The sequence below is a fragment of the Camelina sativa genome, chromosome 10 (assembly GCF_030686135.1).
Source record: "Camelina sativa cultivar CO46 ecotype springtype chromosome 10, ASM3068613v1".
Taxonomy (NCBI): Eukaryota; Viridiplantae; Streptophyta; class Magnoliopsida; order Brassicales; family Brassicaceae; genus Camelina; species Camelina sativa.
The window spans coordinates 24,331,248-24,356,761 of record NC_141889.1 but is presented as its reverse complement, the minus strand read 5'-3'; the positions used below and the strand labels follow the sequence as shown (position 1 = coordinate 24,356,761).

The window sequence follows — 25,514 nt, the reverse complement described above, 5'->3', positions numbered from 1 at the left end:
ATAGACCGCACCACTGCGGACTACATATGATGAATGGTAAATAAAAAGCGGTATGATCCGCAGATGGATTTGTCCGCCCCAACCGCTGCAACCATTCACACCTTAAAAGTATTTGTTACCAATCAAATTTTAACAGTTAAAGTTTCTACAGTCAAAGCATCTACAGCTAAATTTTAAAAGTTAAAGTTTTTACGGCCATAAGTAACAGCCGTTACCAATAGGGGCCAATATTTAGTTAGAAAATACACTACTTGGCATATATAGTAAAAAATGATGGGGAAAGATTCGTATAATGATTGAGGAAATAAGGTGTAAAATATATTGGAAATGCTAAATATTGATCACGAAAAGTATACTTTAGCGAAGGTAGCGGCAGATAGGGAGGTTTCCAAACAAAGTTGCATTCCTGAGAGAGCCAGACTCGAAACGTAACATGGCTTCATCACACGCATAGTTCATCTTTGCACTCGTCCCATATCTGCAATCCGGAAGAAGCAACCGCGATCCGAACCGTATTTCACCCATCTCCTTAATACCCTCCATAATATCTTTCATAATCACACTGTCCATACCTTCCTCGGAAGTAATCGATGAAACACTAATCAGCTGAGCCCACCGTGGTATTAGATTGTAACTGATCGACCATGAAGATGAATTAAACAAAAAAAACATGTGACCAAACAAGCTAAATCAAGTTATAAAATTTTCTAAAACATAGGAGTATATAATGAAAAAAAAAGTGAACGTAATTAACCTCTCTATGGATGAAGTAGCGATGGTCACACCTTTGTATAGTATGAAAAACTTAAAATCTCCCCTGAGACACATATACCAACCAGGAAGATCTCTAGGGATCCTTATCAATAAATTCCATTTTAAACTAAGACTAGTCTCGGTTATATTAAGAACCGTGAAATCCATAGAAGGTATTGTAATATTTGGGACATAATTTTCTATTTCTTTTTGTTGTTCATACGCTGCGATAAGGCAATAGACCATCGCGGCAATGACGAAAGAGAGAAGGACCAAGAAGGCCAATCTTTTGAGGATCAACAGAACATACCTTTTTAGTGTAGGCGTCCGTGATACAGAGGTGAGTTTGGGTACTAATGCTTCTTTCTCCATTTTGAAACGCAGAGAGCAAGACTGAGAGAAACTATATACATTAGTACATTACACACACAAACTATTTATTGTTCTTTGTGTCAATGTTAATTTTACAGCAATAAACTGTTAAAGAGCTTATTTCTTATTTTTTTTTTTTGACAAGTGCATATCTTGTTTTTTTATTTGTTTTTTTGGTAATTTTTCATTTTGTACAGATTCCTTACCTTTAATAAGTTATGCTTTAAAGTTTCGATTAGTGCAAGAAAATTTGATTTGATTCAAAAAGCCATAAAATATGTGAAAGCGGAAAATAATATTACCTTCCATAAATGTATTTTTGTTGATACTGTGAAAAGGTGTATTTTGGGCGTGTTACCATTTTTTCATAAGTTTCCAATTAAATCAAAATTTGTATCAAATTAGATTTGAAGTTTTCAACTTTTTATGGCGAAAATTCTTTTCTATCAGTTTTATTTGTTATTAAGAGAAATTATTTATTTTATATAAAATATTAAAGTTCATATTATTTATATTCATCTATACAGTATTTTTTTTTTTAAATTTAAGTTCATGAGTAAATATTTTTTATAAGTGGATATCTAATTAAAATCTCAAAATTACCATTTTATGCTTAGTTTTTTAAAATCTATATTATTATTTTTGAAGTACATTTTGTGTTATGCCCTTGAAGTTGTGGCTATTTAATTTGTTTTATTTACAACATTAACCCCTAATTATTTTCCTAAAATAACAATTCTTGGAAACGCATTTAATGGAACTATTTAAATCGACCTAATTTGATACGTTTATTGCCATAAATAACTTGAAAACATCTATATATTTTGATTTTTCCAAAAACAACTATACGCATTTAATTTTTAATCCCATAAAAATCTCCAAACCTATTTTAATAGATCTTTAGAGATTGTATGATCTCTTAAATTTAAATGACAGCTGAATTTGATTAACAAATGATTACAATCGCAATAATTATTATAATGTTAATAAAGTTCACTTTAGAAACTCAATAATCGAGTATATTTAATTTAAGCATCAAGAAATATATTTAATATAGTATATATCGCGTTAACAAACTGAATATTATTCTGCGATAATGCTATCAACTCAAATAGGAAAACACTAAAATCTCTCTTTTATTGCTAGGGATCTTAAACTCCTTGCTCATCAAACATTTTCCATGTATAAATATCAAATTCACAAACGAAACACAACACCACAACCAAAACCACTAATATGACGGTTTTGAAACATGGGTTAAACCACTAATATGACGGTTTGTTGTTATATGGCGGGATATGTTATTAACATGACGGTTTGAATTAACATTATTATAAATATAAAATATTATTAATTTGGTTTTGAAACACGGGTTAAATTTTCATTTAATTATTTGGTCAATACCACTAATATAAGAATATTAGACATATTAAATCAGGATAATTTAACTAATATTTTGTAAAACAATTAAATCATTGGTAAAATTGTGATTTAATCCGATAATAGCTTATAAATTACATATTTATGTATTTATTTCCCCTATTATTGTTCTAATAATTGATAATTCAAACAAAATTATTATTTAACTAAACAAAACAAACTAAATATAAAAAACAAATAAAAATTAAAATGTTATTATTTTTTAAAAAATTGTCCCGCGGTGTACCGCGGGTTAAAATCTAGTTACCTCTATAATCCAAAATATATAAAAAAATTGAGAAGAGTAGATATCCGGGTAATCGAACCCAAAAAGGCAACATTAAAATCTATGATCGATTTTTTTCAGGTAATCTATCCAAAGGTTTTATCCGGGAAATGATTTGTGAAAGTGGATGTGTTAAATCATTAGGGGAGTGTCGATCGACACCAGCAATTTCTGGTTCGACCAGATCGTTTTAAATCGTCGAATTGGAGTGGTTTGGTGTAAGCGGAATTCCAAACCGGGATATATATGTGAGAAGTTGACCTGAGGGTTTCAGGAAAGTCACTTTGTGCCGTCTAGAGAGAAAAGGGAGAAGAGAGAGTGTTATTGAGAGATAGTGGTGATTCTTGTCCTGTTTTGGGAGATATGTTGCTGGGAAGTGAAGATCTTGTGCTAGGAACGAAGGAGGAGCCTTCTAAGGTGTTGGATTCATTAGTTTGGGTCAGAAACTTCCTGCAAAGAGGTGAGTGCATGACCATGGCTGATATAAGCCTGAGATCTCTTGTGTTTTGCTTGTTTTGTGTTATTGTGGTGTTTTTTTCTTGTTTGTGTTGGATGCTATATGGTTCCATTATTCTCCTGTGGCCTTTGGGCGAGTTTTGGGACGGATTGGAGGTGGTTAGAATCGGAGATTCAATTATCAGGTTCGAGCAAGGCGTGTCTGCGGAGTCAGTGTCGATCGATACCATTTTGGTGTCAGTCGACACCAACTTGTCTGACGCCTATTTTTCCTAGTTTGTTGTGTTGTTTGAGTTGCTTAACATTTGAATCTCAGTTGCTTGTGCGTATAGCCCAGTAGATGGGAGGATTGCCTCACTACGTATTTGTGATAACAATTACGCATCTTACTTGTTGTTTGTGTTGTGCAGGTATGTGATGTGTAATCATGGCGATGAGGAGGAGGATGATCTAGGGTCTCGCTTATTGTGTTATGGTTATGTCATTGATGTTGGAACTTTGGATAGAGATATGCTAGGTTGTCGGATAGAATGGTTAGGAATGTTATAGTATTGATGATATGTTGGTTATGTATTGTTGGTATGTTTCCGCTATGCATATTAGTTGTTATTAGTTTATTGTTGAATTGTAGTTTGGTTGGTTTAATTAAGTAGTATGTGATGCTTAATTATATATTATTATTATATATAAAAATGGGTCGCATTGTTTCACTCCCGGGCGAGGGATCGGGGGCAAAACAAGCAATTTCCCCCTCCTCAGCCCGAGCATGAGCCCAAGCTACCGCCTCACTTTCCGCTAATCAAACTACCTCATGAGGACGCTCCGATAGATTCTCAAAATCCTTTGCATTATATGCTTTCAAGATATACCACATAATCCATGAGAAACCCAAAACTTGAGCTCATGGATTTTGTGAGCCTAAGAAGTAATGGATGATATTTTAATTTTAAAAAAATTGTAGTGTTTTTCGATTTTTTTTATGGTAATTTAGATATCACATTTGCATTTTCAATGTAACGCCATGATCGCCACCTCTCAGTAGGCCCTATGTCCAATCCCAGTCTATGGGCCCACTTTCCTCAATGAGCCTCACGTCTTCTCACTAGGCCCGTGAGCCCATCAATATCCGATGGCCGGTTTGCTACGTCCGAGAGCTTTTTAAAGACTTGTTATCGTCCCTACAAATCACCACATGATTTTTCCCTGTGTTTTGTCTTCACTTGCACAATTTCGACATTCACTTTCCGGATGGTCACCCATCCTAAGACTACTCCAGCTCAAGCACGCTTAACTCTGGAGTTCTCTTAGGACCCTTGACTGAAAATATAAGTGCACTTTAGTGACGTAGGTGGCCAAATCAACTATTTTAAACCTCTCCGCAAGTCTCTGAAACCGGGGTGTCACTTTTAATAATCTGGTTTTGCGTAGATGTCACAGACTCACACTCAAATAAATATTCTGATTCTTTCAAAATATATGATGCTTTAGTTAAAAGTATGCCATACAAAGAAATTCTAAGAATATATTTTTAAACAATAAAATGAAAATCATTTCAATAATAATCACAATTTTGAAACAAACAAAATCTATACATTTTTTAAATATATATATTACGAAGTAAGTACAGTAAAGAAATGATTGGTAATTAATTAAAATACAATTATTTTAACATGCATGCACCATGAAATATGTGAGACCTTAAAATTTTGTGATGAAAATATTTTTACGTTATACTTCATCCTTTTTATAATATAAGATGTTTTAGAGAAACTTTTTTGTAGCATATTATAAGATATTTTCAAGTTTCCATCGTAAATTATAAATAATTTTAATTTAATATGTTATGATTATTAATATGCAGTTTTTTTTTATCATATGTTAAATTTTATTAATACATCTTCTATTTTGAAAAGGAATGAGTATAAAATTTGATAATGTAAATATTAAAACATAGTTTGAATTATACTGCTACACAATCAAAGGAGTAGATATATCATTATGACACTGATGAGTTACAACTTACAATAATTACGTGCAAAGCAACTACTCTGCGACCTGCACGGACTCGCATGTTCTGTCCCACGTTTCACCCATTACACACTTTCACTACAATACTTCTCACTAGTCACTAGATCTTATGCACAAATCACAATTGTGAATTTACCACAAGAAAAAAAAACATTTTAACAGAAAAAAGTTTAATATTGTCTCGGAGCCATGTCTTTTAAATGGTTTCGAAAATTGGTACTTGTAACTCAAGTCTCTGGTTATCTTAATTAGGTAGAGAAATGTTGTTTCAGTGTTTTCAGATCCGATCTAAAGAGATTATAATACACAAATCTGCAATAATTGGGATTTGAATCCTAGACTTTGACAAATAAGTTTAATATATCTGATTTTGAATAAAAAAAACTAGTAAAATTTATTTTATTGCTTTTCTAAGAAAACAACAAAAATGTTGCAACCGCATCGAATACAAAGTCTTCTGACAAACACAATTAAGAGAGCTTACATAAGAAACACACTGTAAAATGTAAAATGAACTCCTCAGGACTTCAACAATGGAGCCTTGAGACTAAAAGTATATATGAAAATGAAGCAAAAAAAGCACAAACATTGAAGGAAGACACAAGATCAGGTTTTTGTCTTGTTATTAGACAAAGGCAGGCATGTCCTTGAGCCATGCGTCAAGTGGCTTACCAATGGAGTAAACGATGAAACCAATCTCTCTTAACTTGTCAACATTCAGAACGTTTCTTCCATCGAAGATGAAAGCAGGTTTCTGCATATTGTCGTAAATCTTCTGGTAATCTAACGCCTTAAACTCATCCCACTCTGTCAGAACGCAGACCGCATGTGCGTCTTTTGTTGCTTCATATGCGTCCCAAGTCACACTCACTTGTTTCACTGTGGTTGGACTCATAGGCTGCAAGTGAAGCGGATGGTCCCAATCGAACTTCTTCATCGAAAGGTCTCTCTGAATCTGTTCCTCTGTGACTTGAGGATCATAGATACTGATTTGCGCTTTGTCTCCTAACAGACCTTTACACACATCAATGGCAGGTGTTTCCCTTGTGTCACCTGTGTCTTTCTTGAATGCGAATCCGAGGATGGCAACCTTCTTGTTGGAGACAGTGTTGAACATAGAGGAGACGACTCTGTTCACGAACCTGTTCTTTTGGTAATCATTGATCTTGATCACTTGTTTCCAGTATTCCGCAACTTCTGGAAGACCATTGCACTGACAGATGTAGACGAGATTCAGAATGTCCTTCTGGAAACAAGAACCACCGAATCCAACACTAGCGTTCAAGAATTTGGAACCGATTCTTGAATCAGTACCAACAGCGTAAGACACTTGAGTGACATCAGCACCGGTGGATTCACAGAGAGCAGACATGGCATTGACTGATGAAATCCTCTGAGCCAAGAAAGCGTTTGCAGCTAGCTTAGAAAGCTCCGCAGACCAGAGATTTGTTGTGATGATTTGGTCTTCAGGAACCCAATTGGCATAAACCTCCTTAAGCGTCTGAACAGCTTTGAATCCTTCAGGGGTTTCTCGGCCTCCGATCAAGACACGGTCAGGGTTAAAAAGATCAGCGATTGCAGTTCCTTCAGCAAGAAACTCAGGGTTGGAAAGAATCTGGAATTTGATTCCTTTACTGTTATGCATCAAAATCTTCTCAATAGCTTCAGCTGTCTTGACAGGCACAGTCGATTTCTCAACAACAATCTTGTCGGAAACAGAGACATCAGCGATCATACGAGCAGCACTCTCCCAATAAGTGAGATCTGCAGCTTTGCCAGCTCCAAGACCAGTCGTCTTAGTGGGTGTGTTGACAGAGACAAAGACAATATCAGCTTCTCTAACATGTTTCTCCACATCAGTACTGAAGAAAAGGTTCTTCCCTCTGCATTGCTTAACGATATCTTCAAGACCTGGCTCGTAAATGGGAAGCTGATCACTGTTCCAAGCGTTGATCCTAGGAACAGAGATATCAACAACAGCTACTTCAATATCAGGACATTTCAGTGCAATCACTGCCATTGTTGGTCCACCAACATATCCAGCTCCAATACAACAGATCTTCACCATTTTTTTTATCAACTCTGCAAAACCAAAACTCGAAATTAAGATCACATCTAGGAACAACTACAACAGATCTTAATGTACAAAAGTCGAAAAAAATCGGATCAGATCTGGATTTTATAGTAGTAAGCAAAACGTCGAACACTTAATGTGCAAAAAAAAAATGACTAGTCATGATCCGATCAGATCCAAAAATTACTCAAATCACACGGATCTAAACACAATCGATACGTAGAAACCATAAAATGATCACGATTCACACAGGATCTATATACATTTCGAGAATCCACAACAAGAAAAAACAAAAAACGAGTGATGTGTTGATTCAACGATTTTTTAAAAGAGAGATCAGATCAGATTCAGCTTACAATTTCGCGAGAAAACAAAAAATACAAACAAATATCTAACGTAAAACTCAAGAATTGTAAAGGAGAGATCGACGTTTACCTCCGAAGGTTCGTGGTGAAGAAGTTGAATGTTTTCTCTTGAGAGACGAAGAAGAAGAAAAAGAAGAAACAACAGTTTATAGAAGAAGAGAGTTTCAGTTAAAACGCAAAAGGGTAAAACGGAGAATTTGTTGGAATGATAATTAAAATGACGATAATGTCCTTCCACGTTTTTCTTCCACATAGTCTGTCTAATGTCTATGCACGACGGACGAGCCGGCTGATCAAACCTCTTGTCCCCAAAACTCTCACATGATTTGAATCCGAATACTCGAATAGTAATACAAAAAATGAAAAAAAGGTTATTTTACAATATTGATATATATATCTAAAAGCAGCATGAAACGGGGATGGTTACATCAATGTGAGTTATATTCGAAACTGGCTGCAAATGGATAATTTAAACTAAGAAGCTGAATGAGCGTTTTTCAAATTTTACCAATTCAAATAAAAAAGTTAGAAAAATGATTCAACTTATTTAACCTATTTAACTTAAAAGTTGGAAAATAAAAAAATTATGAAGAAAATTTGTTTAACTCATTCATCTCTTATTTTGTAGAAGAATGAGTTTGATGCTAATTAACTTTTTTTTTTTCAACCCAATACCTATGTTTTATATACTTAGAAAGTGTCAATCTTGGATATGCTCATTTTTCTTATTACTTTCCCAGCTTTTCTATATATTGTCACATTCAGTCATATATTTTCTTTATTTACTTGTAACCCTTTGACCATGACCTTATTTAGTGGATTCTACGTTTTCTCTCGGCCCGTGGATTCACCACTTATTAAATAGACGGTTCGCTATGTTTGAAATGCTTTAAAGACTTGCTTACCGATCTTATAAATCATCACATAATATTTTCCCGTGTTTTGTCATCTGAACGGTTCTGACAATGACATCCCTAAAAATCACCCATCCTGAAATTGCTCAAGCTCAAGCACACTTAATCGTGAAATTTCTCTTACGACATTTGATCAAAACGATAGGTGCATGTTGGTGATATACATGGTCAAACAGTTAATTTTGGTGATATAGGTAACCAAATTTCATGACAACGGGATATTAGTTTTGAAACCTTTGGAAACCGAGTTGGTCGAACCTTATTTGTCCGAAACGAGTACCAACTAGGCTGAGTTCTATAAACTTAATTGGTTATTATTGGTTTTCTTCAATTATGTGCATTACTGATGTATAAAAACTATGCATGTGTTATTTAAGAAAATCATATGGATTAATATTTTGGTTGAATATATGTGGTGGATTGGATAATGCCATATTGCATGTCTCTGTTGGATTTTGTTCAGCCTCTTAGCTTAAACTCATTCTCCTTAATTAAAACAAGGGATTTTTATTGATTCTACCACATTTAGTTAAAACCTTTTCCCAAATGCCACATTTTTTGTTTCTTTCGAGAACTACCACATTTAAGCTTTCAAGTTGGAATAAAATGACTAATATATCCTTCATATAAAAGTCATGAGATTTGAGATTATACTGTCCTTTTATGACACAAAAGTTTGTGCACTAATGGTTGTGGGTCAGCATAAAATAAAGTTTGTAATTTAAATAAAAAAAACTGGGAACACGTAGACTTTGTAAGGTGTTTTTTGGTTTAGAGATATGAGAGCAGCATAACGCAGTAGACAAAATTGGTCTGATGGACAAGGTAAATTGTATAGACAAGTTGCGAAATATAAACTTGTCTATTAGCTTGAACTAGTCCATTTTTCAAATATATTAACTAGTAGACAAATTGTAAATAAAACATGTCCATTAACCGGTATTGTTCTTAGAAAAATTATGCAGTTATAAACTTGTCATGTTTGGAACTTGTCTACTAGGTAAAGTTTTCTCAAAAAGGATAGTATAATCTCAAATAGACAAGTTAGGAGAGTTTGGAACTTGTCTACTAGGTAAACCTGAATCTTTTTTTTTCCGGCTAAATTTTCTTCCGCTAACCTTAGATCTGAATCCGCTTATTTTGTCCAGCTTGTCTTTTGGCGCCGAAGAGAACCTCTCTAGTTGAGTTTCTTTTTTAAGTGTTCTTCCATCTCATGATATCTCTCTTTGATTGCAATAGATCTCTTTTTGATCCAGATTTTTAGTTGGGATGTTTGGTGCTCGGTCGTTCCGGTGTGGCGGAGAATTGCTTTTGAACGAAGTTTAGGTAGAAGAAGAAAAATGAATAGACACATACACAGCACATACACAAGTATGGAGATGATAAACTATTAAAAAAATATATTAAAAATTGAGATCTGTATGTAATGGAAAGGACATATTAATCTTTTTCAATTATCTTTATGGTAGCCGGGAAAATGAATTTGCAAATGTGGTAGTTGTGTTAAGTCTTAGTATAGATTGTGGTAGAACCGTTAGTTTTCTCTTAAAGCAATGGTCCATTGGCCTTCTTCTTCCTCCTACGACACAAAACACTTATTCACTTCTTCTTCACTACTTCATCTCACGATTCTTCACTCACTCTTTTTTCACCTCTTTCTTCCTTGTTTCTTGTTCTCATGCTTAATCAAAGATGAGATTCCAAATATAATCCACATATATATTATCATTCACTACGACTCTGTTAATTTATCAGTGTGAATTCCTTGTCGGATGATATTGATTAGAGTAAATGTTTGGCTATATAACGATGAAGACTTTTTTGTTTTTTGCAAGTTTTTATCACTGATATCAACATTGTAGTGATAAATTTCTATATATGTCCCGTTAAAAGAAAATAATTTTGGGGAGGGATGATGAGAGTCTGTCAAGTTTAAAACTAAGAAAACCCATAATTTCTATATATGTCCCGTTAAAACCTAAATTTTCGAAATAAAAACAAAATTCGAACAAATTAAAACTAAATTCAGAATGATTCGTACGTACAAGACGTTGTATTTGGATTTAAAAAATCGTACTATATATAAAAAAAACATTTTAAAAATAAATTAGTACTGGACCATCAACTTTGAACGTTATATACCTGACGGTAAAGCTTTAATGATATTTCGGAGAATCCACTCATGTCTAGAATCCACAAACTATATATCTCCTTGGTATAAGCAACATCGTAGAATTTTAATTGAATCCCGCAAACATCGATCGAGAAGCCCAAAATTCTCTCTACCTTGCTATATAAATACCTCCATTCTCATCAATAATAATCATCAATAAATATTTAACAAATATAATAAAACAGAGAGATAAAATCATGAAACTCCTAAACTTATTTATGTATGCAGACGTTTTGATGCTGGGAATGGTGATATGGATTGTGCCCACATACGGTCATGAGCCACACCCACACCCACACCCACACGAGTCTGGTTGGGTTGATGGCCGTGCCACATTTTACGGTGACATCAATGGTGGAGAAACTCAACGTAAGCTAAACATATTCTAATAATTCAATAATTTCAAGACATGTACAATGTTAAATAAGACGTAGTAAAATGGGACTCAATCTTTGACCACTAGCTAAGACTAATATGGTTGGTTTGGCAAAGTTTTGTGTTCACCTATATATGTTTGCGGTAAGAATTTTCAAAATAAAGCTTGTTAACCTTTTGTTAAATGAAAATGACAAAATCCAATATAAGTAAATTATTGAAAACCCCATCTTAGAACATGCAAACGTTAAACTACACGCATATTAGTTTTGTTTCTAAACTAATGCATGCATGCTTTTTTCTTTTTCTTTTTTTCTATCTGTTAGAGGGAGCTTGTGGATATGGTAATCTACACAAACAAGGATATGGTCTAGAGACAGCAGCACTAAGCACGGCACTATTCAACAACGGGTCAACGTGTGGGGCTTGTTACGAGATAACGTGCACGAATGCTCCAGAATGGTGTTTGCCTGGCTCTATCAAGATCACAGCTACAAACTTCTGTCCACCAGATTACTCCAAACCCAAAGAATGTTGGTGCAACCCGCCACAAAAACACTTTGATCTCTCACAACCAATGTTCCTAAAAATCGCCAAGTACAAAGCTGGGGTTGTCCCGGTTAAATTTAGACGTTTTCCTTGTGCTAAAATCGGAGGCGTCAAGTTTGAAATCAAAGGAAACCCTCATTTCCTAATGATCTTACCGTACAATGTGGGAGGAGCTGGAGATGTCAGGGCCATGAAGATTAAGGGAACAAGGACCGAGTGGATACCAATGAAGAAGAACTGGGGACAGATTTGGAGCAGTGGTGTTGTGTTGACCGGACAATGTTTATCGTTTAGGGTCACGACAAGTGATGGAGTTACGAAAGATTTTATGGACGTGACACCGCCAGATTGGGGATGTAATGGACAGAGCTTTGATGGAAAGATTAACTTTTAGGAGAAGAATTTGAGTCTTGTTCGCTAACGCTTGCAATCTATTAAGAAGCTGGAGGGTTATTGGTAGGTTACTTGCAATTTTTAAAAATAATTCATTGTTATTGGTTTACGAATTCGAATATTCGATGATTTTCTATTTCTAATCAAAATCTTGTTTTTTTTTTTACGTTTTCTTTGTTACCAATTTCCTAAACCTTTTGTTTTTTATTTATTGACTTATGGATGTATGTAAAATAAGCTTAAGATCAATAACATTCAAAACTTTTGGAAGATATGAGATCTCTGTTTTTGCCATCTTTCATACGATTGCGAATATGGCTCCTACAAATCTTGATTTCCATAGCTAAATATTATTTGATAGGACACAATGACGAAGTAGAAGAGTACTTGTTTTATTATATATTTTCAGGAATTACAATATGATCTCTAATGATACTAAATCCCAAATTAATGTTGACAATTGACTATTTGATTATACGTTAGCGAAACATAAGACTCTTCTTCGACTTTGTCAGATTATGGCGTTCATAATGAAATGGTCCAGGTTGTGCGAAATCCGACACGTTCTCAGGATGCAGATTTACTACGAAAGATCAAAAGCTTCAATGCACATTTCGAGAGATATTGAAGAAGGTTACGATGGTTCCCATCAATAACATATGCTGAAACAAGATCAGTACTGGACCAAACCCAAAGCTTAGTCAATAGTCAACATTAAATTTTTTTTCAAACCATTTTATTCAAAATACAAATATATATGGCAAAAGAATTTAAATATCTGGCTGACTACATAATGGCAAAATTAGGATACAGATTGACTACATAAACTTGAATACAATTACTAATTCTTTGAACATCTCCCTACTTATATATACACCCACCCAAATGGCTCCCATCAAAACTCATCATAAATCAAAACATAGTATATTAATCATGAAACTCTCAGAAAAATTGATCTATGTAGAATTTTTGATGATAATAATGGCGATGTGGGTCGTGCCCATTGCCATGAGTTACGGTCATGTAGCCGAAGTACCCGAGACAGCTGAGGCACCCGAGATCAGTGGTTCAGCCAGAGGCAGGTCATTCGACACTAATTGGTATGATGCACGAGCCACATTTTACGGTGACATCCATGGTGGAGACACTCAACGTAAGTTAAAATACTATTAATAGTTTTTATATTTAGTTACATTTTTTTTTTCTGTTAAAATTATATCGTTCTTGGTTACAACGAATCTTATTATTGAATTGAATGTCTTAAATGCTATTTTTTTTTTCATTTGCGATTGCATTTACATTTTCATATGTATATTTATAAAGTATAATGCAAATTGCCAGCTAGGGTCTTCTCTTTCGTTTACATATAAACACCAGAGAATTTATTTTTTAGTATTATAAAGATAACATAACTTTTTTACCCAAAAATTGAAGACAATATATAAACATAAAACCAACTCATGTAAACAAACAATCTCTTTGTTCAAAAAAAATCAAAAAAAAAAAAAAAACAAACAAAGTCTTAAATTCTTAATTACTTTAAAAAAAAATTTCCTTTGGTATTACATATGTACTCACTTTTTTTTTTTCTTTTTACATTCAATAGAGGGTGCTTGTGGATACGGTAATCTATTCAGACAAGGCTATGGTCTAGCCACAGCAGCGTTAAGCACGGCACTCTTCAACGACGGGTACACATGCGGGGCTTGTTTTGAGATCATGTGCACCAATGATCCACAATGGTGTTTGCCCGGATCCATCAAGATCACCGCTACGAATTTCTGTCCACCAAATTACACCAAAACCACAGATATTTGGTGCAACCCACCACAGAAACATTTTGATCTCTCCCTAGCCATGTTCCTCAAGATCGCCAAGTACAAAGCTGGGGTTGTCCCAGTTAGATACAGACGTGTTCTTTGTAGGAAAACCGGTGGTGTCAAGTTTGAAACCCAAGGAAACCAATACTTCTTAATGATCTTGCCATACAATGTAGGAGGAGCCGGAGATATCAAGTACATGCAAGTTAAGGGAAACAAGACAGGGTGGATAACAATGAGAAAGAACTGGGGACAACACTGGACCACTGGTGTTGTACTGACCGGCCAAGCTTTATCGTTCAGGGTTACGACGAGTGATGGGATTACAAAAGATTTTTGGAATGTGGTGCCAAAGAACTGGGGATTTGGACAGACTTTTGATGGAAGGATTAATTTTTAGGAGAATGCTTTGAGTTTTGTTAACGGTGGCATACCACCAAATATTATGTATTAGGGGGATACTCCTTACGTTACTTAAAATACATTAATAAAACCGCAACTCAAAAAAGATAATCTGAAGTAATTAAACCCAAATAAAAGCTGATTAAAATTTGTATACTAAGTACTAACTATTCAATATTTTGATTTTTCAATACCGAAAAACCGTAACAGAAACCGAGCTAAACCCCTTTTTCTGTAACCAAACGAAATTAAAGTAAATCAATCACAATCTATTAAAACTATAATTTAATTCTATGCAATCATATTAAATAAGAGTTTGTGCAAAAAAAAAAAAATCCTTCAGATTAACCCAATGAACTCAATAATAACACGCAATATAACTCTTACACGTATTTTCTAAGTGTTTCTACGGTCACATATATTATATTTTTAAAATTACATATGGATTTAGACTCTCATCATCGAGGCTTCTATTTTTTTTTTTTTTTGGAAAAAACAGATGTTATCATTCACTAGTAAAAGAGTAACATACATGAAGAGTAGGGTAGCTTAAAAGATAACATAGAAGGATATTCCCCAAATTTTAAAACAACAAAGCAACAAAGAGAGATAGGAGCAAATTATATTAGGGGTTTGAGAACTATAGACCACAAGCTAGATAGCTTACCGGAACATGTGAGATCAAGACATATCAAAGCTACTTCCAAGAGCAAGCCAATGGAAGGGAAGATGGTCACATCTTTCATTCGAGGATTTGGTGGCAAAGAAGCGGACAAAGCTGACGTTCTCACCGGGGTGGAAAGGACTAATATAGTGATATGTCTATATTTTGTCTCTCCTTAGCATATATGCATCATGCATTTAGCTAGGATAACTTATTGTTTTGCATCATTTTCTAGTCTCCTTTATACACTTTGCATGTTTAGGTAGTTCTAGCATCATCTTTGCATACATTGTGCATTTTGAAGTATTTCAGGTGTTTAGGAGATGTCCATACTGTTGGAACCAAATGGAGGCGGAGACATGCGACTCGACCAAGCATGCTCGGAATGGACGTCATGCGACTCGACCTACACTATCCAACGACCCAACTTTCCACATCTTTGATCGAGCCAAGTGAAGATTTTTCTTTGGGATTCAGCTTTCTACGTCTTCACCAAAGTTGTAGGGAATTGGGTCATCTTTCCAATGCCGTTTATTTTAAGTCAATCGGAGGTATGGTTCAGGAGTTATCATTGTTTTAAAAGGATCCATATACACCCACCTCGAGCCGACGTCACTCCACTCGCCCAAGATCGAGCCGCCCACCCTCTACTCGACCCAGCTCGAGCCGACATCACCTCACTCGACCTCGTTCGAGCCAACCTCCCCTCATCTCACTCGACCCAGCTCGAGTCGCCTTGCCGCACCACTCGACGCGCACCGACTCGATCGCACATGTCAGGAAGACAGACGCTCCATCTCACACGCTTCAGGAGATTCCCAAACCGACTCTTTACCGTGTCGTTTTAAGTTTTAGGGTTTTACATGCTTTACTATAAATACTGCATTTTGTTAAGTCTTTGCCGAGGACATCTTTTATCTCGTTTTTCCTTAAGGTTTACCTAGCCACCTAAAACGTTCTTTGATTTTGTAATCCATATAGCTTTGATTTTATTGAGTTTTTGCATTGGATTTCTTCTACAAAGTTGTTCATCTCATTTTTGTCTATCTGATCATGCTTGATTCAATGATTTCTGGATTTGTATCTTTGGTGATGATGATTTCCGGATTTGAGTAGTGTTAGAGTTCTTGAGGATGGGATATATTAGGTGGAGGATCTTAGTATGTAGGGTGTTTAAGTTTCTCTCTGGTCAATTGGAACTAGGTCTTAGACACTTCACACCCAAAAAATGTTTGATGAAATGTCTGACAAACTAGTGTCAAAGACCTACATTCCTAGCCTAAGAGATTAGTTGTCTAGGGTGTTTGTTGACGTGAATGAACAGGTTCGTCATGCCTGTTGGACCATGTTTCTCTAGCGAGAGCTAGGTTTGGAAGTGTTGGAGTTTGAGTAGCTCCTGCCAAGAGATTGGATTATATGATGTTCATTGTCTAGGGATAGTTTGTTTGTGGCATGTTAAACACTCTGTATACTAGGAGACTCCGCTGACATCAATTACTCCCATCACTAGGACTTCTATCTTTTTGATTGATATTGCAATCCTGAGACCGTTTCCGTTCTTGCTATCTAGTTCATGCTTAGAATCGTTTTCTGCTTTTACTCATTCATTTTTGCTTCTTGTCATGCATGTTTGTTTCTAATCTTGTAGTTCATTTCAGTTTTGTGTTTCAACAATTCTAGGATTGTTAGACAAACACTCTTTTTAAATTGGCTTAACTTGTGATACTTTGATTGCATCTTGAGTGATAGCATCATCCCAACTGGATTGACACCTTAAGTACTACAACTACATAAGGTTAATTGAACCTAATAGGATAGACACAAAAATCCTAGTTTCATATAGGTAGAGCTTTGTCAAAGGTTCGAGCAAGTTTGAGAGTGCTCTGAAAACTGGTCACTACTAAGTTGGTGGCGGTTCTGAGGATGGGGTAGAGGTGCTTGAAGAGATTGTGGTAACCTTTACTACTTTGAGCAGAGGTCATAATGCCATGAATCTTCAGGTTGGACTGAGGTGGACTTCAAGAAGTTGATGAATTGCAGATTGGAGAACAGAATCAATAGGCCAGGTAAAGGGAGGAGGCAGATGAAACAAAGGTAATTCTCACTCCTTGGAGGTAGGATCATAATGCCAGGTTTCAACAAGTTATTCCCTTAAAAAAATTAAGTCCTATGTGCTTCTGGTAACATGGTTTTTAGAGGACTCTTAAGCCAATCTAGCAACAAAAGTGACTTGAGGTTCACTAGCAGTCTTCGAGCTAATGGAAACCTTAAGCTAAGTAATTTTTGACTAGGATGGGGAAGAGTGGAGTGCAGACCAGACCTAGTTACACTTTGACACTGAGACAGTCGACTTGTTGGTGATACGTAGGGTAAAAGTGCAAAGGATGCAGGCAAAAACACAAGCCCGAGTGGCGGGTCAGACATACTAATGAAGCGCAGCCAAACAATCATCCAAAACAAACCAACCATATGGCCTTGACACAAGAAGTTTTCAAGACAAATAGGTGCATCAATTGTTCTTCTACCGAGTGAAACTCGACTTGACCAAGCAGGGTAAATTGATACTAACCAACTTGAACTTGGTATTAAGCTATAATCGGGTCCAAGGGACTTCCAGATCAGATATAAATCATGGTTTATCTAAAGGGAACTAACTTCGAGGGTTCCAAGATAATAGCAATAATTAAACCTGGGCCAAGGGGATAACAAGAGAGCAAGAAAGGATGCCGAGGATGTAGGTTGCTTTGTCAAAATCTTTATTGTCTTCGGCATCAAAACAGCTCCCGTTCAACTGCAGCCAAGTAAAAGCCTTGGTGCGGGGATCAGAATCCTAGGAGCTGTACGATGTTACGATTGACAGCGAGATAAGACAGTAAGATAGACAAGAACCAATGATAGTGGGGCAATCATGGCTCTCAGTAATCATTCAGATATGCTGGTGTTTGTTTTGGTCTTGTTGATCTCCTTAACTGCGGTGGTGATTGTTGCAACTAAAAACTAATTAGAAATTAGTGGATTGACCCTAACCCTTTATGTATTAATGATAGTCCCTTCAAACTTATGATGTGGATTCAATCTTTACAATTTTGTTGTCATTTTTAATACTTTTTACTTCATCAAGATGATTACATATCCGTAAATATTCCCCTACGTTGTAGCGCAGATCCAATTTTAGTTAATTAGTCATTATATTATTGTACCGTTATGACTGTCATCTTGCTTAGTGGGTCCATGTCCACTCCGGTCTGTTGGCCCACCCATATCCGACTGCCGGTTTTCTATGTCCGAGAGGTTTTAAAGACTTGTTTACCGACGCTTCAAATCACCACATGATCTTTTCATGTGTTTTGTCCTCACTCGCACAGTTCTGACAATCACTTTCCAAAAAGTCACCTATCCTAAAACTATTACAGCTCAAGCATTCTTAACTCCAGAGTTCTCTCAGGACTTTTGACTAAAAACATAAATGGTTTTGGTGACATAGGTGGTCAACTCAATTATTTTATACTTCCTCGTAAACTGGGGTGTCACAATTATTAATTGCGAGGTGTCACAATTATTAACAGTAAAAAAAAATGGGACTTCATTCCACACCACATTACATTCCTTTTTAACACTTACTATATCATTTAAAATACAAAGGGGGAAATGTTTTCACTTCACAGGATGCAGACTCAAACTTCAATACATGACATTTTACAACCAATTAATTAACATTCCACCATCTTATTCAAAATACAAAGAAGACAATGTTTTAACTTTGCCGGATGCAAATTTGACTAAAACTTTATTCACTCCACATTTCATAATTTTCACAACCTATTAACATCTTATCATTTTATTCAAAGACTACAATGTTTCCATTTATCAGGATACAGATTGACTACATAAACTTCAATACATTTAAAAAGATTTTAACAAGTCCATATTTCATGACTTTTTACAACCTATTATTAGCATCTTACATACAAAGATGTCAATTTTATCATTTCTCTGAAGCAACAGATTGACTACATAAACTTTGATACATATGGAAAGATTTTTAGAGTATTATTTCTGTACATTATATAGACCCACCCATATTGTTCACAAAAATATTCATCATCAATTAAAGTTAAAGAGAAAAGGTTATCATAAACGATAAACGAGGTATAATAATTATGAACATCTTAGAAAAAAATGAAATAGATAGAATGTTTTATGATAATTACGATCACATGGTTCGTGTCCACGACTCTTGGTGACATTGGTGATGTAGACGAAGCACCCCGCGACCCAACCAACGGACTCGACACTTCTTGGTATGATGCACGAAGCCACATTTTACGGTGATATCCATGGTGGAGGCACTCAACGTGTCTTTGTGGTGGGTTACACCAAATGTCTCTAGATATGGTGTAATCTGGTCAACAGAAATTTGTTGCTGTGATCTTGATGGATCCGGGCAAACACCATTTTGGACCGTGTGCACATGTAATCTCATAAAAAGCCCTGCATGTGTACCAATTGTTGAAGAGCGCGGTGCTCAATGCTGCTGTGGCTAGACCATAGCCTTGTTTGTTTAGATCCCCGTATCCACAAGCTCCCTCCATGGTGGAGGCACTCAACGTAAGTTAAAATACTAATATATAATGTCAATACGGGGATCTAAACAAACAAGGCTGTGAATTGATCTTTTTTTTTTTCAATCAAAGCCATAATTAATACACAGTCACTATTCTTCATTATACATTCAATAGAGGGAGCTTGTGGATACGGGGATTTAAACAAACAAGTTTATGGTCTAGCCACAGCAGCATTGAGCACCACACTCTTCAACAATTGGTACATATGCGGGGCTTGTTATGAGATCATATGTGCACACGATCTACAATGGTGTTTGCCCGGATCCATCAAGATCACGACAACAAATTTCTATTGACCAGATTACACCAAATCTAGAGACATTTGGTGTAACCCACCACAAAGACACTTTGATCTCTTCCAACCAATGTTCCTCAAGATCGCCAAGTATAAAGCCGGGGTTGTCTCAGTTAGATACAGACTTGTTCCTTGTGCAAAACTGGTGGTGTAAATTTTGAAATCAAAGAAAACCCGAATTTCTTAACATTCTTTTCATACAATGTAGGCGGAGCCAGAGATATTAAGTTTATGCAAATTAAGGGAGCCCAGACCGGTTGGATAACAATGATCAAGAATTGGGGACAAAACTGGACCACTGGTGTTGTATTGACAGGTCAGAGGTTTATCATTGAGGATTGGGACAAGTGATGGGGTTTCAAAAGATTTTACTAATGTGATTCCACCGAATTGGGAATTTGGTCAAACTTTTGATGGGAAATTTAACTTTTAGAAGAAATTATATGTATTTTGTTACTTGTGATGGGTTGTGGCTTACAACTACGTAGGAGGTCTATTGGTTAGAATAATTTTTTTTTAATTATTTTTCTTTTATATTACTTAATTTCGTTTGAACCTAAAATTTTTGTTAACGAGAGCAGGTGAACAGGGAATCCGTAATGAACCCACCCAAACAATTCAACCAAATTGAACCAAGAATTTTTTTATAAATCATTTGGTTTTCATTATATTAAACATACTAAAAAACTGAATAAATAAAGATTTCTAAAAATTATTTTCTTTTTTTCAAATCTAGATTAATCGAATTAAATCATTATAATAGATAAATAAATCACTTCTTCTCTTTTAAGTTTTCATATCATCACAAACCAAAACAAACCAAAATTACATCAAACTGATCTGTAACCAAATTTAATTACAAAGAGTTTGTATATCAAATCGAGTCACTTTTTCATTTATTTTTTGTTTGTCTCACGTATCTGAGTTTCTTCAATCTACTTTGCCAATAGGCAAGCCACTATGACCACAATGGTCTTTGCCCGACCGATCAAGACCACAGCTACAAATTTCTATCCAGTGTCCACCAGATTACACCAGGTTTGTTATATTGAATGTTTGTGCAACCCAAAACAACAGTTTGATGTCTGCAACCAATGTCAGTTAAAACCAGCACGTACAAAGCCGCGGGCCCGCGGTTGTAACGTCCCCGTTAGATAGATACGAGTTCGTTGTGAGAAAACGGGAGGTATCAGCTTTCAAATCACGGGAATTCTCTTATGATCTAACTGTAAAATGAAGGAGATGTTAAGGCCATGCATGTTAAGGTAACGAATTCCGAGTGGATAATGACGAAGAAGAGTTGGGGACAGATTGGGACCAGTAGTGTGGTGTTGATCGGACAATGTTTATCCTAAAGGATCTCAACAAGTGATGGATTAACCATCTCCATAGTCATCTCCAACACGAAAGACTTGTGTTGACGAGACACACCACCAAATAGGAAATGTCCATGGACAGACTTTTGATGGGAAGATTAACTGTTAGGGAAATTGTATGAGTTTAATTTGCTAGCTAACGCTTGCAACAACCAATCAAGAAGTGAGAATTATTGGTAAGTCTATTTGTAATCAAGAATTGGAATTTTTAGAATTACTTGTCTACGAATTCCTATATTCTGTGTGAATTCTTGTGATATTGGTTTGATGATCTTTTACTTCTATTACGAGTTTTCAAACTCTCCTAGGCACAACAATCGAGATTAGGATGAAGCCTTTTGTCCGGATCTCACCCACCCTTATCCACCAATAGGATTTGGACCCTGGCTTTATCCAACAGACTTTCCCTCCATCGACCAACTGTTCTTCACATCTCCATGGCAAATCTCCGAGAATCATCAACCAGAATTCAATGCTCTGCTAATCTGGTATTACCTTAACCCTTTTATGCATTTATTTCCACCTTTGCTTGCTGAAGAACCACTTTGCTTTCGAATTTTCCCGTTATAAAGCTTTTTCCCGTTACTATAACCCTTCCAAACATCCTTGTCCAAAACCTGCGATTCAAACCCCTTTGGTTACCATGGCAAATCGTATCCCACACCATTTGAAAGGGAAAGACGTGGATATGAACTACTTACCCCCTCCCCAAAAGCGAATAAAGGCACCAGCGCTGGATACAACAGATCTAACTCAGGATTACTCCCTCACCCTATTAGGTACACTTACTAACTCTGCTGGTCAACGAATGTGGGCTATTTTCCCTTTCCTCCTTAATCGCTGGAACCTGGAAGGAAAAGCAGATGGTGCCGATCTAGGTCAAGGGGTGTTTCAGTTCAAATTTGAGCTCGAAGAAGATCTCCAACAAGTCCTGGCCAATAGACCTTACCATTTCAACCAATGGATGGTTATTCTCCAACGATGAGAACCCATTATCTCACCATATTTCCCTTCACTGATTCCCTTTTGGCTTGAAATCCAAGGTCTACCAAAACACTATTGGAAAAAAGAGATGGTCCTCTCCATTGGTGAAGCCCTTGGCGAGAATCTGGAATGGGACATCTCCACCTCGTCGATACAACTAAAAGTCCTCATCAACGGATTAGAACCTATAACAAAGGAAACAATCATTGAGTTTCCAGATGGCAGTGAAGCTCTAATCTGTTTAGAATACAAGAATCTGAAAAATCATTGTCCCTACTGTCTGCGTCTCTCTCATGACAAATATCAAGAGACTAAGAGAAGTTATCAACCATATGAAAGATACGAAACTAGGAAACGTCCTTATGAGCACTTGAAACACCAAAACCACTCTCGCTCTGGAGCAAGACCTGTCCCACGAGATCAGAGAAACACTTTTGCTAGGCGTTTCTAACCCCGAGCACCCTCACGATCTGTATCTAGAACGGGTGGTTCCACTCTTCACCGTAACAGGAGCCCCAGAAGCCACCCCCCCCCCCCCCCCCCCAACCCGAAACCTACAATGGAGAGAAAAATCAAACTCATCAGGTGAACCCCAATGTGAACCCACTGTCTCTTCTAGAGCACGAAGACCACCACTGGAACGAAACATCTCATGCCCTGATCCACAAACTCCACCACCTATGGGGAACCAAGTGGATAAAATTCAACCGCTGACACATGCTAACTTGACGCCAAATGGGGATCTCCCTTCTAGAGAACAAGTCTTAAACGATCTGAGAGAAGTCACAATCCAATATATGGCTTGTCCTGATCCAACGGAGAGTGCAGTAAGACGTATGAGGGTGATACAAGGAGAAACTAAAAACCTTATGGAGAACACAACTAACACGATAATGGCGGCTAACCTGGCTAACGCATCTCTCTCGAATCCACAGTCTACCAATCTCTCACCAAACTACCGTACGCACATTATAGTTGTGACCAGTCCCCCCACTCAAAATCAAGACCTGGGAGAACCAAGCAAGAGAGGTCGAGGTAGACCACCTACAAAAGGAAATCAAACGTTGTTGGGAGCAAAAACCCAAAAAAGAAACTTCACTAGTGGCTCCCCAAGGAAACATACGGTCATAAAAGGCGGCTCAAGACCTGGTAACTCAAAACCAAGTCAGAAAAAACCAACCAGAACTCCCTCGGGACCCTCTGCATCAAAGGATAAATCTCAGACACCAAACTCGGGAGCTCAACAAGGAAACTCTCAAAACCACGACAATGCAGCTTCCCACCAACCAGCTCACTCAGCTTCACCAAGAGTCTCCCTTTTCCTGACTAGCAGGAAGAAGAAGGTGGATTTTTAGAATCCGCCGACCCCTCTTCCTTAAGGCTGGTAAGCTGGAACTGTTGTGGGCTGGGGAACCCCACAACAGTCCAGAAACTAAAAGACATAAAGAAACAGATATGTCCTGACCTCATCTTCCTCATGGAGACCAAGAACCAATCTGATATGGTACTACAAACTCTCCAATGGCTCGATCACCCATCCCAACACTTGGTTCCCCCCCCCCCCCTCTCGCCAGGGGCAGGTGGTTTAGCCTCCCCCCCCCCTCTCGCCAGGGGCAGGTGGTTTAGCCTTGTTCTGGAAACAAAGCCTGGAAGTGGAAATCCTAAGCTCTTATAATAATCTAATCGATACCATATTAAAAGCAAAATGCATGTACTTCTTTGCTACCTTTGTGTATGGAAAACCCGATAGAACTAAGAGAGTTGAAATCTGGGAAAAGCTAACAATGCAAACAATCTCTCGTCTCGTCTTTTGACCCTTTGCACAAAAGAAGAAAAGGACTTTTTCGTTATGACAGAAGAATAAGGTTCATAGCAGAAGTTAAAAAACTCATCAGTGATGCTTGGAATGCCTGTCCTGATGCGGTAGTAGCCAAACGCCTTCACTTGTGTAGAATGGCAATAATAGCCTGGAAAAAAGACCAACAAGCAAACAGTCAACAGGTTATTTTCGACCTCAGAGAGCAGTTAGAGAAAGCAATGACAACTGATTCGAGCCCTCAAACCCTCCTGGATGATCTAAACAGAAAGTTAGCAATTGCTTACCAAAAAGAGGAAGAGTTTTGGAAACAGCGTAGTCACTAACTCTGGCTAGCACTCGGAGATAAGAACACCGGTTTTTTCCATGCTGCAACAAAGAGCCGTAAAGCTATCAATAGTATTTCAGTACTCGAATCAGAGCAGGGGGATGCAATTTATGAAGAGCAGGAGATTGTGAACACCATCTCCTCCTACTACCAAGATCTCTTTACCTCCACTGAAAGATCCAGGACTACAACAGTTAAGATGCTCTAACACCATGTGTGACAGAAACAATGAATGAAGACCTCTTGAAACTGCCTTCCCAAACCGAAATTAAGAATGCTTGCTTCGACATCCATCCAGACAAAGCTCCGGAACCTGATGGTTTCTCAGCAAGTTTCTATCAATCAAATTGGGACACTTTAAGTGAAAAGGTCACAGTAGAGATCCAAGGCTTCTTTACCTCTGGCTCCCTCCCTGCACATTCAAATCACACTCATGTTAGATTGATCCCAAAGATCACTAGTCCGAAACGTGTGGCAGATTATCGCCCAATAGCCCTTTGTTCAATCTTCTACAAAATCATTGCAAAAATTATCTCAAAACGCCTGCAACCTATCTTACAAACCTGCATCTCTCAGAACCAATCAGCTTTTGTCCCTGGTCGAGCAATCACGGACAATGTTCTCATCACTCACGAAGCCCTCCATTACCTGAAACAGTCTATGGCACAAGAACGAGTTTACAGACTAGAGTGGAGCTTTATAGAGGAAGTACTAACCAGAATGGGTTTCCACCCTCAATGGACAAACATAATCATGCGGTGTATCACCTCAGTCTCCTATTCCTATCTCCTCAATGGACAGGCAAGAGGCATGGTGAAACCAAGTCGAGGGATCAGACAAGGAGACCCTTTATCTCCTTATATTTTCATCCTATGCAGCGACGTCCTCTCAGGTTTATGTAACAAAGCACAAAATCATGGTGAACTAACTGGGATACGTGTGTCAAAAGGGAGTCCACGGTCAACCATCTCTTGTTCGCAGATGATACTATGTTTTTCTGTAAATCAGATAAAACTAGTGTTAGACACCTAAAGGACATTCTGCACC

General features: G+C 36.9%; 4 protein-coding genes and 1 pseudogene across 4 annotated transcripts; 3 read left to right on the top strand and 2 right to left on the bottom strand.

Moving 5' to 3' along the window:
- Positions 1–111: 111 nt before the first annotated feature.
- LOC104720613 (uncharacterized) lies at positions 112–1,171 on the bottom strand. The gene is made up of 2 exons (XM_010438495.2): positions 755–1,171; positions 112–634 (listed from the first exon to the last, which is right to left on the bottom strand). Exons 1-2 carry the CDS (start codon positions 1,123–1,125, stop codon positions 358–360), a joined length of 648 nt encoding a protein of 215 aa, XP_010436797.2. The 5' UTR covers positions 1,126–1,171; the 3' UTR covers positions 112–357.
- Positions 1,172–5,699: 4,528 nt separating this feature from the next.
- LOC104719584 (UDP-glucose 6-dehydrogenase 4) lies at positions 5,700–8,072 on the bottom strand. The gene is made up of 2 exons (XM_087469001.1): positions 7,824–8,072; positions 5,700–7,396 (listed from the first exon to the last, which is right to left on the bottom strand). Exon 2 carries the CDS (start codon positions 7,380–7,382, stop codon positions 5,940–5,942), a length of 1,443 nt encoding a protein of 480 aa, XP_087325127.1. The 5' UTR covers positions 7,383–7,396; positions 7,824–8,072; the 3' UTR covers positions 5,700–5,939.
- A 2,926-nt stretch (positions 8,073–10,998) lies between these two features.
- Positions 10,999–12,427, top strand: LOC104719582 (expansin-A24-like). Its single transcript, XM_010437526.2, has 2 exons — positions 10,999–11,209; positions 11,542–12,427. The coding sequence occupies exons 1-2, from the start codon at positions 11,038–11,040 to the stop codon at positions 12,156–12,158; spliced, it is 789 nt and encodes a 262-aa protein (XP_010435828.1). The 5' UTR covers positions 10,999–11,037; the 3' UTR covers positions 12,159–12,427.
- A 587-nt stretch (positions 12,428–13,014) lies between these two features.
- Positions 13,015–14,539, top strand: LOC104719581 (expansin-A22). The gene is made up of 2 exons (XM_010437525.3): positions 13,015–13,310; positions 13,764–14,539. The coding sequence occupies exons 1-2, from the start codon at positions 13,043–13,045 to the stop codon at positions 14,375–14,377; spliced, it is 882 nt and encodes a 293-aa protein (XP_010435827.3). The 5' UTR covers positions 13,015–13,042; the 3' UTR covers positions 14,378–14,539.
- Positions 14,540–19,219: 4,680 nt separating this feature from the next.
- LOC104720612 (expansin-A25-like) lies at positions 19,220–20,396 on the top strand (annotated as a pseudogene).
- Positions 20,397–25,514: the final 5,118 nt, after the last annotated feature.

Coding starts and splice junctions, on each gene's coding strand:
- LOC104719581 (XM_010437525.3), top strand. CDS start 13,043: ATGGCTCCCATCAAAACTCATCATAAATCAAAACATAGTATATTAATC. Junction 13,311..13,763: donor CCATGGTGGAGACACTCAAC/GTAAGTTAAAAT, acceptor TACATTCAATAG/AGGGTGCTTGTGGATACGGT.
- LOC104719584 (XM_087469001.1), bottom strand. CDS start 7,382: ATGGTGAAGATCTGTTGTATTGGAGCTGGATATGTTGGTGGACCAACA.
- LOC104719582 (XM_010437526.2), top strand. CDS start 11,038: ATGAAACTCCTAAACTTATTTATGTATGCAGACGTTTTGATGCTGGGA. Junction 11,210..11,541: donor CAATGGTGGAGAAACTCAAC/GTAAGCTAAACA, acceptor TCTATCTGTTAG/AGGGAGCTTGTGGATATGGT.
- LOC104720613 (XM_010438495.2), bottom strand. CDS start 1,125: ATGGAGAAAGAAGCATTAGTACCCAAACTCACCTCTGTATCACGGACG. Junction 635..754: donor GCTACTTCATCCATAGAGAG/GTTAATTACGTT, acceptor ATGGTCGATCAG/TTACAATCTAATACCACGGT.